The 16,058-nt window shown below is 56.4% G+C and overlaps 1 protein-coding gene across 1 annotated transcript in view; it reads left to right on the top strand.

Annotated features, from left to right (window-relative positions):
* Nucleotides 1-16,058, top strand: part of LOC309891548 (scavenger receptor cysteine-rich type 1 protein M130-like) — a gene marked incomplete at both ends in the record, with an annotated part of 90,259 nt that overhangs the window by 7,958 nt on the left and 66,243 nt on the right. The window contains 4 exons of the mRNA XM_082785908.1: nucleotides 1,531-1,668; nucleotides 2,070-2,384; nucleotides 2,493-2,819; nucleotides 2,900-3,218. Coding sequence (XP_082642034.1) covers nucleotides 1,531-1,668; nucleotides 2,070-2,384; nucleotides 2,493-2,819; nucleotides 2,900-3,218 — 1,099 coding nt within the window. The remainder of the gene's footprint in view (nucleotides 1-1,530; nucleotides 1,669-2,069; nucleotides 2,385-2,492; nucleotides 2,820-2,899; nucleotides 3,219-16,058) is intronic.

Here is a 16,058-nt window from a genome sequence, read left to right as displayed (position 1 = left end):
AGGCACTGTGCTGGGAGAGTGGAGGTGAAACATCATGGCCAGTGGGGGACCGTGTGTGATGACTCCTGGGACATCTTCGATGCTGCAGTGGTTTGTAGGCAGCTGGGCTGTGGGGTTCCTCTTGAAGCTCTTCAATTAGCACACTTTGGGAAAGGATCTGGTTCCATTTGGATGGATGACGTTGAATGTCGTGGCACTGAGTCTGCCCTGTCTGACTGCACACACAACGGATGGGGTCAAACAAACTGCGATAACACGGAGGATGCTGGAGTGACATGCTCAGGTAAGGACTGAACTTCTTCCCTACCTCTGGGATGAGGACGCTTCTAAGGGACCTGGCTGTGAGCTCAGGAAGCAACAAGTGGACACCAGAACATGGCTCTGTGTGTCAAGTTGCACTCTGAGCTGGGTCTGTCACTCCTGGTGTCCCTTGTCCCTGGGGAAAGCCCAGTGGGAGCACACCCAACCTGGACTTGAAGCTGGAGCAGCCAAGCCTGGGGAGGTGCCCGGAGCTGGGAGAGGAAACCCCTCACCCTTACACATTGTGCTGCCTGGTTCCCATTTTTCTCCTCCATTCACCCAGGCCCTGTCTGGCAGGCTGGTCCCTATGCCAGGGGAATCTAGAGCAGCTCCCCCAGCCACCAGCAGCCTCAGGGAAGGGCGTGCAATGGCCCAGGACTTTTGGGTTGTACCCCCAGCAGACAAGAGAACCTCGGCCAAAGCAGAGGGGCTGCTCAGAGGGCAGGAGCACTGGGCTTGGGCAGAGGAGCAGGGTGGCAAGCAGCACCTTGTTCCTGTCCTGGGGTCACCCCATGAGAGCCAGCCCCCAGGGACATGGCCCCTCCAGGCCATGCTGACCTGCTGCCCAGCCTCTCCTACCTGCCCTGTGCTGCAGGGGCTGTGCCAGCACCTCCTGGCTCTCCTCGGTGCCTGCCCTCATACTGGGAGCTCATGTCAGCCCAGGGCTGCTCTCTGCCTGCTCTTTTGCTCCATGGGTGGTGGTGGCTGGGGTCGTACATGCCCAGCACCACACTTTGTCCCTACCTGAGGACCCCCCTTTATCTGCTCCCCAGATGTGCCCCATGTAACAACAGCACCCCAAGAGCCCCAGCAGCCCCTGGGAACAGGGGGCTTTCTGGCAGCTCCAAGGGGTTCCTCAGCGTGGCCTGAGCCCAGCAGGGCAGAGCCAGCTGCAGCAGCACCCAGTGCCTGGACCCATTTCCCTGGGCCCACGAGCTATAGGTGCTTCATTGATGGGTCTGGGACCAGGCAGCCCAGGGACTCCAAGCAACAGCAGTTTTTCTGAGCAGTGCCTGTCGTTGGGGCTGGGAGAGAGGGCAGCCCATGAGTCTGGGCAGGTTTCTGAGGATCAGCAGGGGGGCACTGAACTCTTTGTGCCGTCAGCACCCACAAAGAGCTGCTGGGCTGGCCGTGGGGCTCTGCATGCGGCCACCTCAGGGATGAGGTGGGAGGTGGGCACGGAAGTGCCAGAGGGCTCTGGGAACTCACAGGTCTCCTTGGTTGCTCCAGGATTTGTGCGGCTGGTCGGAGGAAACAGCCCCTGCTCTGGAAGTGTGGAGGTCTACGACAGGGACCAGTGGAAAGCTGTCTGTCACTCCCACTTTGGTGCCAAAGCTGCCGAGGTGGTGTGCAGGGAGCTGCAGTGTGGCACAGCCCTGTCTGTCCATGGGGCAGCTCAGCTGGGAGAAGGGGCCGGTCCTGTCTGGGACAGAGAGCTGCAATGTGTGGGGAATGAATCCACCATCCTTTACTGCCCCTGGGGGGCCCCCAAGGACAAGGCCTGTACCCACAGCAATGGCACTCATGTCACTTGCACACATAAGGACTTGCGGTGGGATGATGGCCACTGGGGCTGTGGTGGGGGAAGGAGAGCAGGGTGGGCACTGGGCTGTGCTGGGTGGGGGACAGGTGGGGTGAGGTGGTGGTCTGCAGCCCTAAAATGAGAGTGCTGCAGGAGGAGAAAAGCACGCTGTCCCTTTGGCCTCTCCTGCAGCTCCTGTGGGAGCAAGAGCACAAATGTGGCCTCTCTCACCCTCCTTTGTCCCCAGAGTACACAGGGTTCAGGCTGGTGAACGGCAGCACAGCGTGTGAGGGCAGGGTGGAGGTGGAGGTGCTGGGGACGTGGGGGACCCTCTGTGCCTCCTGCTTGGACCTCTCGGACGCCCACGTTCTCTGTCGGCACCTCGGCTGTGGCTTTGCTGAGTCCATTCCTGGAGGAGGGCATTTTGGGAGAGGAACTGGCCCCGTGTGGAGAGACTCGTTCCACTGTGACGGGACTGAAGCCCACCTGGGGCAGTGCCTGGTGACTGCCCTGGGGGCCTCGCCGTGCTCCCAGGAGAACGCTGCTGCTATCATTTGCTCAGGTGAGTGCTGGGCAGTGCTGCAAAGTCCATTTGCCCCTGGTGTGTGACTTAGCCACCCACAGCTTTGGACCCTATGGCAGCACCAGGCTGAATTTCTCCTCTCACCAGGCCCAGCTCGCCACATGTCTGTACGGTTGGTGGGCGGAAGAAGTCGGTGCGACGGGCGCGTGGAGGTCTTCCAGCACGGGACGTGGGGCAGAGTCCTGGATGAGCAGTGGGACATGCAGGAGGCCAGCGTGGTGTGCCGGCAGCTGCAGTGCAGAGAGGCAGAGGCAGCCTACACCCCCGTGAGGGCCGAGCGAGGACCAGGACCTGTGGGGCTGCATGGGGTGCGGTGTGCAGGGCACGAGGCTAACCTGAGCCTCTGCAACACCTCCCTGCCTCAGAGCCACCCTGCAACAGGAATCATGGAGGACGTGGGGGTCGTGTGCCGGGGTGAGTGGTGCTGCACGTCCCCCAGGTGTGGGGCTGGGAGGGCAGCCAGTCCCTGACGGCCGGGGTTCTCCCTGCTGCAGGGAGCCAGCGGGTGCGGCTGGTGGACGGGGCCGGGCGCTGTGCCGGGAGAGTGGAGATCTACTACCAGGGGCGCTGGGGCACCGTCTGCGACGACGCCTGGGACCTGGCCGACGCCGCCGTCGTTTGCCGCCAGCTGGGCTGCGGAGGGGCCCTGGAGGCAGCCGGCTCTGCTCGGTTTGGGGAGGGCTCCGGGCAGATCTGGCTGGATGGCGTCAACTGCTCCGGGGCCGAAGCTGCTCTCTGGGACTGCCCTGCCGAGGCCTGGGGGCAGCACGACTGCAGGCACAAGGAGGACGCGGGAGTCATCTGTTCAGGTCTGTGCTGGGAGTGGGGCTTTGAGCTGGGGCCAGTTAGGCTGGGTGAGGGCAGAACCAGGTAGGGCCAAGGCCATCAGTGGCTGACATCCAAGGATGTCCCTGGGGCCTCTCCTCCTTCCAGAGTTCATGGCCCTGAGGCTGGAGAACAGCGACGGCTGCTCTGGGCGCCTGCAGGTTTTCTACAATGGGACGTGGGGCAGCGTTTGCTCCAACTCCATGACCACCGAGACGGTGTCACTGGTGTGCAAGGAGCTGGGCTGTGGGAATGAAGGGGAACTGGAAACAGATTATAGCTATGCTGAGCTGTCTGGCACCGCGTGGCTGGATCGCGTGGAGTGTGGGAAGAGCAACAGCTCCTTCTGGCAGTGTCCCTCTGCTTCTTGGCATCCACAGTCGTGTACTGACCGCCGAGAAGAGGCCAACATCACCTGCAAAGGTAAATCTGAGCCATCAAGGCACCAGGTCCTGTTGCCCACTGGGCATGGTGAAATGCAGAGAAGGAACCCAGAGAGGCTTTGACTTCCTGCTTTAGACCCTGTTGCTGCTGGTGGCACAAAGGTGACTTCAGCTCTCAGAGCCACCCATGTCCACCAGCAGCAAACAGCCGGGCTGCCAGCAGCTCCCTGGGGGATGCAGAGGCAACTGCAGGCAAGGTCTGAGAGGAGACCATGCAGGGCTTTCAGGAGTCCCCCCTCCTGGGACAGCCTCCTGCTGCTCTGTGAACCAGGGACCCTGTGGGGCCGAGCACTTGGGTCCCCCCTGCAGTGCCGTGTGTGTCCCCTGAGTGAACAGGGTTCTGCTGCTGCCCTGACCCAGGCAGCATGGGGACGTGTGAGCAGAGGTCAGCTCTGCTCTCTTCTGCATGACCCCCAGAGCAGCCCTTTTCAGCCCAACTTCTCTTTCCTTTGGGACATGGACAGAAAGGCCGCAGGTGGCTGCATGCCCCAACTCCACCAGCTGCACAGGTAGGGAGCTGCCCCTGCACGTGCCCCCTTACCTGGCAGGGCTCCCCCAGTTGTCCTGGTGCCATGGGACATCGCTGCCTCCCCAGACAGGGAGAAAATCCGTGCTGTGGGAGGCAAGGACGGCTGCTCGGGCAGAGTGGAGATCTGGCACCGCGGCACCTGGGGGACGCTGTGTGACAATGCCTGGGACATGCGGGATGCCGAGGTGGCGTGCAGGCAGCTGGGCTGTGGCCCCGCGGTCTATGCCCTGGGCCAGGCTGCTGCTGGAGAGGGGACGGGCCCCATGTGGCTGATGGAGTGCAGGGGGACGGAGCTGTCTCTGCAGGACTGCTGGGCCCAGCCAGGGAACAGCAGTGCCTGCCGGCATAAGGCAGATGCGGCTGTGCATTGCTCAGGTGAGCAGTGGGGCTGGGAGACATGGCTGGGGGCTTGGCAAGGAGCTGGCTTGGGCATCTGCTCTTCTGGATCCTGGCATGGCCCCGCTGCTGGCCTGAGCAAGGGTGTTCCTGCAGGGTGGGGGGCTGGTGTTGGGTGGGGAGCAGCCTCTGTGGGGCTGGATGTGCCAGCACATCCCCTGGGCTGCCTGCACTGTCCTGTGAGCAGCCCAGAGCAGTGGTGCTGGGCCTTGTCCCTGCTACCCTGCCCAGTCTCAATGGAGGGACAATTCAGGTGGCAAATTTTGGGGTCATTTGCCAGGGAGGCTGCCTGGTGCCACAGCCCCAGCCTCTCAGCCCAGCTCCTCTGCTCCCCTGCAGCTGCACCCAGGACAGCAACACCCCCCTTGCAAGCAGGTAAGCTGTCCTTCCCCAGGGCTGGGGCTGTCCATGTCCACGCTGTGACCCACAGCCAGGGGAAGGGGCTCCTTGCTGGGCTGTGAGACTCCCAGAAAGCCGAAGCAGCTGGGAGAAGTCTGTGATGGACCCAGCAGGGTGGGAGCTGCCCCATCACCCAGCCCTATCCGCCCCCCCAACCCCTGCTGCCTTGTGTGGTCAGGAGTGGCATGTCCTGCCCCCAGCCTCTCCCTTGTCTGATGCTGCCCCTGCCATGTTCCTGTTCATGCAGATCCCCCACGGGGTCGTCCGACCACCATCAGCGAGACACTCTCGGTGCCTGTTGTCATCTGCATCATCCTGGGGGCCCTCCTCTGCCTGCTCCTGGCCCTCCTGGCTGGGCAGGTGCGAAGCGCCAGGGCTCGGCGCAGAGGTGGGTCCTTCCCCAGTGGTCCTGGGGTAGATGCCTCCTGGCAGGGCTGGGGGTGCTGGGGGTGTTGGTGTTCTGGGGCACAGAAACAGAGCCGTGTGCTGCCTCCTGCCCCATGTGCTGCCCCACTGACTGACAGACCATGGGGCACCAACATCAAGGGGTGGAGAGAGTCCAGAGCCTGAGGCATCAGTTCTGGGGTGAGAAGAGAAATGTGAGAGCTGGGCTGGGTGAGAAGGGGAGGATGCACTGCTGGCAGTGCTCTGGGCAGCACTGGCAGGAGGAGCATGGGGCAGTGGAGTCCATCACCGTGGTGTCAGCCACCTCCCAACAGGACACGGGCTGTGCTATTGCTGTGTGGGGCAGAGATGGAGCAGCTCCATGGGGAGGAGAAATGGGGAAATTGGTGCAGGGTCTGCACTGGGATATGACCTGGGGACCAAAGGGGCTCAAGGGCTGTCTCCAAAGGGATGGTGCGAGGCTGACTCTGTCCCAGACCATCTCCATTTGGGATGCTGCCCTCCCTGGGGATGTGGCTGCAGTGCCAACACAACACAGCGGGGCTGTGCTGTGGGGACAGCCCTGTGCTGGCCTAGGGAATGGGGTGAGGGAGCCCAGTGGGGTCCTCTCTGCCCATGCCCAGATCAGCCCTGCCTCTGTCCCCAGGCTCTGGGAGAGCTGGGGAGCCCTTCCCTGAGGCCGTGTACGAGGAGATTGCTTACAGCCTGGCGTGGGAGAAGCAGCCGAGGTTCAGTCTCTCAGGTGGGTGCAGGTCCCTGTGGAGGCACATCTGCGGGGCCCTTTCTCCCTGCCCCAGACCAGGGCTGTGTCCTGCAGCTCCTGCCCAGGGTCCCCAAAATCGCTGGGCTGTGGGGATTTTGGGAGAGCATCCAGGTGCTGAGCCCCAAAAAGGAGCTTCTTCCCCACCAGCTCTGCCCATCCCAGAGGGGACAGCCCCTCTTTGCTTGTCCCTGAATCAAGGACTAAGTGAAGGGCTTTCCCAGGGCAGCTGTTGGAGTTCCTCTGAGAATTGTCTCTTTCCAAGGAACTGGTCTCCTCCCCATGCACCCCCAGCTCTGTGGGTGCCCATCCCCAGCAGTGCTGACCACCAGTCAGGGCAGCAGGGCTCATCCCACAGCACCCACTGCAGCTCTCTGCAGCCTCCTTTTCAGAGGGGTCCCTGACCCAGATGCAGCCCTACCCCGGTCACAGGAGGATGAGGATGGTCTGGGGCCACACCCAGGGATAAGAGTGGGGGGGGAGGAAGGGCTCCATGTCTCCTCTCTGCAGACAGACAGCAGTGCCACCTAGTGTTATCATCAGAGCTGGAAGCATGAAGGCTCTGCTGTGACCCTGACACCAGCAGCATGTCAGCCCTGTGTCCCCACACACCCTCCCATCCTCTGCTCTGCAGGACATCTCTTCTCATTGCCACCACCTTCCCTCTCCTTTCAGATGTCCCTGTCCTGCCTGGAGGTTCCCCAGCAGATGGCTATGATGATGCTGGGGAGGTTTCTGACCCTGGGGAGGATCCTGTCCCTGGGCAGGGGGACTGGGAAGCGCCCAGGACACCAGAGGAAGGAGATGGGCGCAGGGATGCAGTCACAGGTGAGAGGGCAATGCAGCACTGCCACTTCCTAGGTGCCAACCCCAGGCCTAGGAGAATCCATGGCATATTGAAAGCCTGACCTTCTCCACATGGAGAACCTGTCCTGGGATATTTTGTGGGGGCTGGGAGAATGGGCCAAATGTCTCAGGCTGGTGAGGACGAGGAAGGTGATAAACAGCCCCGAGGGACACCCCACAGGCCCCACCACAACAGCCTGCCTTGATGCTTACAGGGGGAAGCCTGCGCTCCCGGAGAAGTGCTGGGGTCCCTGGAGCTGAGGGACACACCTCGTCACCTTTCCTGGGGACCACGGGCTATGACGATGTTGAAGAGGTGTCTCTGGCGTGTCCCCACAAGGACACGCAGGATGTGACACCACAGCCGCGTGCACAAGAGTTCCAGAGCCCCAGGCCAGCAGAGCCCAGCCCTGCTGAGCAGCTGGGTGCAGCCGGGAGGGAGGAGAGCGCAGTGCCACTGGGAGAGCCGTGAGCATCAGGGAATGGTGTCCCTTTTCCAGCAGTCAGCAGACGCACATGGGTATTTCCCCTCTTGGTATTTCCCTGTTTTTATGCTGTGTGTTGGTATTTGTTCATATTAAAACCCTCTGGGGGCTTTGCCCCAGATCCAGTCTTCCCTGACCATGTTTCTGGGCATCTCCCTGAGGCTGATGGAGTGGAGAGGAGTTTAAAGACGCAGCGGCTAGGAAGGAGCACATCTTAGAGCCAGCAGGGTCGGGGTCTGGCTTTGGGGCTGACAGAGCCCCTCGTCCCTGGACACTATTCCTACTGACAGACATTTCCGTCCTGCCAGCCACAGGCAGTTTCCAGACAAAGTAGACCTCTGTGAAGCCCCATGAGACACTCACTGGCAGTGCCCACCTTCTGCTGCCTTGGGCCCCCATGGAGGCCAAGAAAGCCTGCCCAGCACACACAGGCAGGGAAAGATCATTTGAAAGAGCTGAACAGGGAGATGTCTTGGACCCTTGGGCAGGACTTGGCACCACAAGACTTGGGTCCCCACAGCCTTCCAGGTCTTCCCCAGCAGGCTCCTCTGCTGCAGGCTGGGAGGTGCTTTTGGTAGTGGCATGGTGGGCTGGAACACCTATTGGAGCATCTATTTAATCCCTTTGGGTCAGCTGTCCTGGCTGTGTATAGTCTTCTCTGGGTGAAGAACTGGCTGGAGTTAACCCAGCGGGTTGTGGTTAATGGAGTTCAGTCCAGCTGGCATTCTGTTACAAGTGGCATCCCCCAGTGGTTGGTACTGGAGCCTAGCTTGTATAATACCTTTACTGATGACCTAGATGAGGGGATTGAATGTACCCTCAGTAAGTTTGCAGACAACACCAAGTTGGGAGGTAGTGTCGATCTGCCTGAGGGTAAGGTGGTCCTTCAGAGGAATTGGGATAGGCTGGGCTGAGGCTCATGGGATGGGGTTTAACAAGGCTAAGCACCGGATCCTGCACTTTGGCCACAACAACCCCATGAAATGCTATAGGCTTGGGACAGAGTGGCTAGAAGACTGTGAAGAGGAAAGGGACATGGGAGTGATGATCGATGTTTAGCTGAACATGAGCCGGCAGAGTGCCCAGGTGGAAAGAAGGCCAATGGTATCCTGGCCTGTGTTAGAAATAGTGTAGCCAGCGGGAGCAGCAAGGTGATCATCCCCCTGTACTCAGCTCTGGTGAAGCCACACCTGGAGTAGTGTTCAGTTTTGGGCCCCTCACTACTAAAAAACATCGATGTGCTGTAGTGTGTCCAGAGCAGGTCAACAAAACTGGTGAGGGGTCTGGAGCATAAGTCCTATGAGGAGAAGCTGAGGGAGCTGGGGTCGTTTAGTCTGCAGAAGTGGAGGCTCAGGGGACACCTCATTGCAATCTACAACTTCCTGAAGTGAGGCTGTGATGAGGAGGGGTTCGGCCTCTTCTCTCAGATAACTGAAGCCAATTGGATCACTTTTCCATGTCCTGGTTTTGGGCAGAAGACCCACCCAAGGATCTCCCTCCCCCTGCTTAGGGAAGGGTTTCAGCTGAGTCAAACCAGGCATCTCATACTTTGTTTGCAGTTCAGAGGCTAGAAAGGGGCTTAGCTGCCTGTCCCATGCCTCACAGAATCCCACAGGAGTTGGGATTCCTCTTGCATTGGTTCAGGTGGGCACAAACCAGGCAGCATGTAAGCTGCTTGTCTCAGCTCCCAGCACTTTGAATAGAGAAAGAGACCAAGAGGGAGCTGTTCAGAGGCAGACACCAGGTGATATTGGAGATGGTAGAGGGACATCTGAGTGACATCTGAAGTGCTTAATTCATCTGGGCCATAAACAGAGATTTTATTATTGCAGGTACAATATAATATAACTGTAGCCATTGCTCAATAGCAAAGAAATAAAAGAAATAAAAGAATTAAAAGGCATGCTGTGACCTGGTTGCCATCACTGGAACATGGTGGGACCAATCCTATGACTGGAGTGCTGCAATGAATGGTTATGGGCTCTTCAGAAGAGACAGACAGGACAGAAGGGGTGGTGGTGTGGCTCTCTATATTAGGGAGTGTTTTGATGTTGCAGAACTTCAATCTCGGAATGATATTGTTGAGTCGCTATGGGTTAGGGTCAGAGGGAAAGCCAACAAGGCAGGCATCCTGGTGGGGATATCTTATTGACCGCCAAACCAGGATGAGGAGACAGATGAGGCATTCTACAAGCAGACTTCGAGCTATTCAGGACACTGGTTGGAAGAGTGCCTTGGGAGGCAGTTCTGAAGGGCAGACAAGTCCAGAAAGGCTGGACTCTCTTCAAGAAGGAAATCTTAAAGGCTCAGGAGCAGACTGTCCATCCCCACATGCCCAAAGTCCAGCCAGTATGGAAGAACAGAGAGCTGAACAGAGAGTTGTGGCTAGAGCTTAGGAAAAAGAAGAGGATTTATGACCTTTGGAAAAGAGGGCAGGCCACTCAGGAGGACTATAAGGATCTTAAGAGGATGTGCAGAAACAAAATGAGAAAGGCCAAAGCTCATCTGGAGCTCACTCTGGCTACTGCTGTTAAAGATAACAGAAAATGTTTTTATAAATACATAAACAGAAAAAAGAGGACTAAGGAGAATCTCCATGCTTTACTGGATGTGGGGGGAAACTTAGTGACAAGAGATGAGGAAAAGACTGAGGTGCTTAATGCCTTCTTTGCCTGAGACTTTACCAGCAAGACCAGTTGTTCTCTGGGTACTCATCCCCCTGATCTGGTGGAAGGGGGATGATCTGGTGGAACTAGCTGCTGTGCGTCAGAGAGGCTGGGAGTCCAGCAGCAGTGCCATGGGCTGGAAGGATCACAACCAGCTCACTTCTACCTGGGCAGATTCTGTCCCAAGAAGGGAGTGTTTTATAAGTATGGTATTACGAGGGCAGTGGTACCTCAGAAATTTCAGTAAGTTCACAGTGTCCAGTAGGAAGCAAATGGCTGTTAAACAGCCTCAGAGTTGACTTCTTTCTGAAGCAGCTGACAGGTCATCCCTTGACTTCTGGCTGGGATCTGTGCCTTTAGGCTGACATCTGCTGGTCTCCATGATAGGCCAGCTGATGCACCTGCTTTACAAATAGTCTGTGAGATCCTTTCTTCCTAAGTACCTGATAGGCCCCATAGAGGAAGAGGTCTTGAAGAGGTGTTGTCATGTCAGAGGTTTTGGCTTTTGACTCATTCATCCTTCAGGACTGCTTTCAGTTTTTGACACAGAGGGGGCCACTGCCTCCAAGATGTCTGGGGGAACACAAAGCCTTCATGAGGGCAGGGAAAAAGTTACCCTGGGTCCATAGGAACCATTCTGGAACCAAAACATGTAGGCAGGAAGCACACTTTTGTGGTGTTGCAGAGCTGCTGGGCACATTGAACAGGGTGCTCTGACAGCCTTTGTGTCCTTCTCCATGCTGCCTTAGGAGCTGCTTCTTTCTCAGGAACAGAGTAGCCAACAGAGGTGAGACAGATACTCTCGAGTTCATGAAAGCCATCAGAAAGCTGCCACTAAGAAGATGACTGATATGGGGAAGGCAGGAGGAGCCTGGCCAGGAGAGATGTGAGATTTGGGAAAGGAAAGAAGAGCTTGGATAGCAGAAGGTAACGATTTTGGAGAGGTAAGAATATTCAGGTAATGTTGATCCCACCATAAAGCTGACTTAAAGCAGTCATGTGAGGCCCTTACCCTTTTTTAACCTGTTACATTAATAACTAAATCTAAATGCCACTCTACACACTGACAGGAATCCACTGCTCTAATTTTGACCACAATATCCCTTGAAGCCAAAATTAGTCCATAACCCCTTTCCATTACCTTTCCTCTCTTGCTCACCCTGATTCCTTCCCTTAACACAAAACATGTTCCACACTAGCACTGTGTTGAACTTCAAGTTGGTGATGGCAAAGTAGAGAGCCTTTGAGTAAGGATTAAGGGATGAACAAATAAAGGGATGTCTTTGTAGGAGTCCAGCTGGAGGAATGTGACTGTGGAAGTGACTGTGAGGTCACTTCTGTCTCTGCAGTTGATAGGGCAGCAGCAGGAACATGTCACGGAAGGGGACTGTGAGGTCACTTCTGTCTGAAGCAGCTGACAGGTCACACTTCTACCTGGGATCTGTACTTTTCAGCTGACATCTGCCAGTGGTCCTGGAAGGCCAGCAGAAGGCACCTGTTTGGCATGCTGACTGTGGGATCCCATCTGCCCACATACCCAGAAGGATCCAGACAGAAAGAAGACCCGCATGTGGGTTGTCCTGTCCCTTCTACTTGAGTCCATGACTGGACAGCAGCAGGCACAAGGCTTGAGTGTGTCTACAGAAAAAGCTGTAAGGTCAGCAGCTGGACCATGGCTTAGAAGATGCTGGTGAGGTTACTGCTGTCTGGTTAGTTGACTGGCCACAAGAAGGCCAATGGGTTGGGATGCCTACTTTAGGAGTGGTTTCCACCCTGATGGAGCTTTCTTTGGTAGTAGGAAAGAGCAGGAGAGAAAAACCTGCCAGAAAATGCACCTTGGAAGGTTAGCACTGGCCATGAAGAGGAAGAAATGTCCCTCAAAGAGTTGTGCTGTGGTGCTAGAGGTCACCCAAAGAGTATCTTTGATCAGCCCATGGCTCTGTGTTTGAAGGAACAGCTGGTGAGGGTTGACCAGACATTGGTGAAACCAGAGAAATGCCAGGATGAGAGCAAGGTGGTGAACAGAGATGGGTCTGCAGCCTTCAGGGAAATAGGACAAAGTGTGGGGCAGCACAGGGAAGTCTGGAGGTGACAAGGAGATGGGTGCTGGCAAGAAGAGAAGGCCCCAGCAGCCCTGACATTTTTGTCCCCTTGGATAGAGCTTCTGAGGAGATGAGATACAGTCATTGCAAGGGGGCTTATTGCTTTCTTGAGACCCTGTGCAGAGGCAGGGAGGTGTCATACCATTGTTCTTCTTGAGGCATCACACTGCCCACCATATCCCACAGACCCCAAACAAGAGCCCAGAGCCAGACATGGGAGCAGGACATTCCCTTCCAATGGCTGGAGTCAGGACCTGGCCCTTTTACTGCAGCACAACAAACCCAGACTTTTCTCAGCACAGTGCTTTGCCTATCTGTAATCATGGCCTCCAATTATCTGCCCTAACAAGTCCCTGAGGAGAATCTCCTGGTAACGGCCCTCAGTGGGGCCCATTAATACTCCAAGTCACTTCAACTTTTCCTTCTGACTTTACTTGCTCAAGCAATTGCATCATTCTCCTCTCAGTATCTGACATTCACGGACTGAGCACCAAAATCCACCATGGAACTCATTAAAATGCAGAAACAACTAAGGAACCATATGTCTTCCATAGTTTTATTCAAGTCTTCAAGACTTGGAGAACTAATTAGAGAGCTTTCATGGTGTAGTTAAGGAGGAATATTTCAAAAAGCACCTAATACAAATCTTTTCTCATTTTAAAGGATGTTTTTTGTTGCATTTCAGTTTTGAGCATCTTTCTTCAATTGATATTAATCCAGCGCTTAACCTATGGAGGCATCCATAGGGAGGGAAAGCAGCCTTTTGAGGTCTGACAATGTACGGACAACCTTGCTTCTCACCACCCCAACCCTGACATTTTTCTCATTGGCCACCTGGCGCTTGCATCACTTTCCCTTACACAAGACTTCTGCACTGAAGTCTGCAGCTGGATGTTACAGCCCCTTTGCATCAGCTCCCACCTGCTTTCTTCAGAGACCTGGCTGCACACAGGCACAGAAGGGTTTTTCCTTATATTAAAACAAACAACAAGAAAACATGCAGCAATTTTCCAAACAGCAAAGCAAGCTCCTCATCTTGTATGTCTCCAGTCAGGTTTACCTCACTGGCTTATCCTCACAAAAGGATGACTGTAGATTAAGTATTTTATATTGATTGATAAGAAATTATAGGTATTAAGATTACTATTATTCCATATGATTTTAATTCAATGATAAATGATGAGGAGCTTGCTACAGAAACAATTAGGCAGACTGCTAATCGATGGGCAAGCTTGAACTCAATGAAGCTCAAAGCAGCAACTGGGTCAGTGAGAGAAGTCTGAATGATCAAAGAGTAAGGAGAGGAAGAAGCAGGAGAACCATGGGAAGTGCATAGGTCCAGACAGGCAGCTGGAAAGGGGACATTCAACAGGGATTGTTTGTTCAAGAGGGGTGGAAGTGCCTGAAAGATGAGGGAGTACACCATGATGCAGAAAGCAATGAAATGCAAGTGCTCATGACCATCAGTATTTCTTCTCCTGTGATGAATATAGATCCTGAAAATTTACCTGAAGAAGGATGTAGATCACTGGTGAAAGAACTGTGGTTTTGTGCCATCACGAATTAGGATTACAAAAACACTTCCACATATAACAGTAACATGTCCCACCCCATATATACCATCCTGTGGGGCAGGACAGATGGAGCCAACAACCAAGGGACACATTTGGGTGTCAATGAGGGGGCCCAGCAGAGACAAGGAGTAAAGGCAGTGGGGTGGGGGAGGCCAGGAGAAGCAGCCCAAGGCGTGGTGCTGCTTGTGAGGACATGTTTGTGCTAGCAGCCTGAGTGGGCAGCAGCTGTGCGCTTGTGAGGGGAGGCCAGGAAGTGCATGCCAAGAGAGCTTCTGCCAGCAGAGACAAGGCCGGGGCCGAGGCCAAGGGGAGAGGCAGGCCCAGGCCCAGGTGGCTGCATGTGCCATGCTGAGCTCCCTGCCCCTGCAGCAGCTGCACTGGCCCTCAGCAGATGTGCTGGCCGGCATGCACTGGGAGGTCCTGGTGTGCATCAGAGAGCAGCAAGGAAGGTGCTGCTGGAGAGGGCTAGGGCAAAGTGGGGGGCAGAGGCTCATGCAGGGACTGGCTAGGGGTCTCCTCTGCTACAGCCACCGCACGGAGTGTGTCAGGAGGAGGACAGGCAGGGCTCACTGCCACAGTGCAGAGCCTGGCCCTGGACGCTCCATGACCACCTTGCAGGTTCTGGCAGGCCATGGTGAGGGGATGAATGCCCTGGGCCCCCTTCCTGCTCTGCCCAGGCCAGCAAAGGCCCAGAGTGGCCTCTTCTCCCCTGCACCTCTGGGCTCCCTTCGCGCATCTGTGGCTCTGCAGCACCAAGCCCTGCTGGGAGCCCTCCCCTACATGCTCCCACCACTCCCTGATGCTGCTGTTGCCCTCTGCCAGGCACTGTCCAGCCCAGCCCAGCCCCTACCCACCTCCCCCCACCTCCCTGCACTCTTCCCAGCCCACCCCAGCAGCCCAGCCCAACAGCCCAGTCTGGGCTAGCCCCAGGGCAGTTCCCACCACAGGCTGCTGTAGGGCTCTGGGCATGGCCACCACAGCCCCAGCCCTTTGCAAGGCACCACAGCTGCTGGGACAAAGGTGGCTCTGGGCCTCCCCAGCAGCCCCCGGGCTGGGACCAGCCATGGCTCAGGAAATGGAGCGTCCTGAGCTGGCTATTCTGCACTGCAGATCCAGGGGGCTGTGGTGCCCAGGGTCTTCCAGAGGACTCTGTCGCACCCATTCTGCTCCAGGTGGTCATCAGCCCCAACTCCATGGGGATCTCTGCTGCTCAGCCCCTTTCCACCTGCCCTGATGGCTCAGAACTATAGGGCCATGCTTGATAGGGCCATGGGGTGTCTCTAAGGGCACAAAGGGCAGGGGAGTGCTGTACCAGACCTGGCCCATGAGTCTTCAAGGAGGGTGTCCTCAATTACTCTTATGGGCCTTCACCTGCTGGCTCTTCACCACCTTAGCAGGAATTGCAGAGTCTTCCTTAGCCCCTGGACACCTCACATTTTCCTTTTCCTTTCCCAGACACTTCCTGGTCACTCCTTTTATGAGGTTCTAATCACTATCCAATAAGTACATTTTCCCCGGGTTCCCCTTCCATCTGGCAGCTCCAGATTCCTCTCCAGGAAGGCATTGGCTATCTGCCCCACTGCAGGGACACATTCCAATGTAGATGATTCCAAGACCAGTTGCTGTCTGCTTGGGCATGTGCCACCACAAAGGGGGATCTTGGTCCAGCCCTTGGTTCCTCACAGACCATGCTGGGACTTTCAGCCTGTGTCCTTCATTCTGGGAAAAATCCCAGAAAACAGGGAAGCAGGGAGTAACTCCCTGGCTGTATGTCTTCCAGCAGCTTTGCAAGAGGTGTCCAGGCTTCTGGGTTTGCCCTAAGCCCTTTTGTTACTGTGGTGCTAGCAGGGAGGCCAGCTGTGGCTGCACATTGCCTGCTGCTGCCTGCAGCCACAGGGATGCCACTGCAGAGACAACAGGACTGTCACCAAGGTGCATGAGATCTGAGGGCTAAGAGAAATGCAAGAGCACAGAGGAACAATGTGGAAGCCAAAAGAGAGCAGCAGTGAAAAGGCCACATCCTGCTGCTGGCCATGGCCATGGTTCCAGGGAAGCAGCAGCCCTGACCTGAATGCAGCAGGGAGGCAGAGCCCAGTGGGCAGTGAGGGGCAGGCCTGAGGGCCACCGGGGCTGCTCCTCCATGTGGCAGCTGGGCTCTTGGCCCTGAGCCCCTCCTGTGTGCTGGGGCTACTCCACCAGCTCCAGAGCTGATGGCAAGAGACG

This window comes from Aythya marila (assembly GCF_965140915.1).
Source record: "Aythya marila genome assembly, contig: HAP1_HAP1_SCAFFOLD_158, whole genome shotgun sequence".
In the NCBI taxonomy this organism is placed as follows: domain Eukaryota; kingdom Metazoa; phylum Chordata; class Aves; order Anseriformes; family Anatidae; genus Aythya; species Aythya marila.
This window is presented reverse-complemented; position numbering and strand designations above follow the sequence as displayed.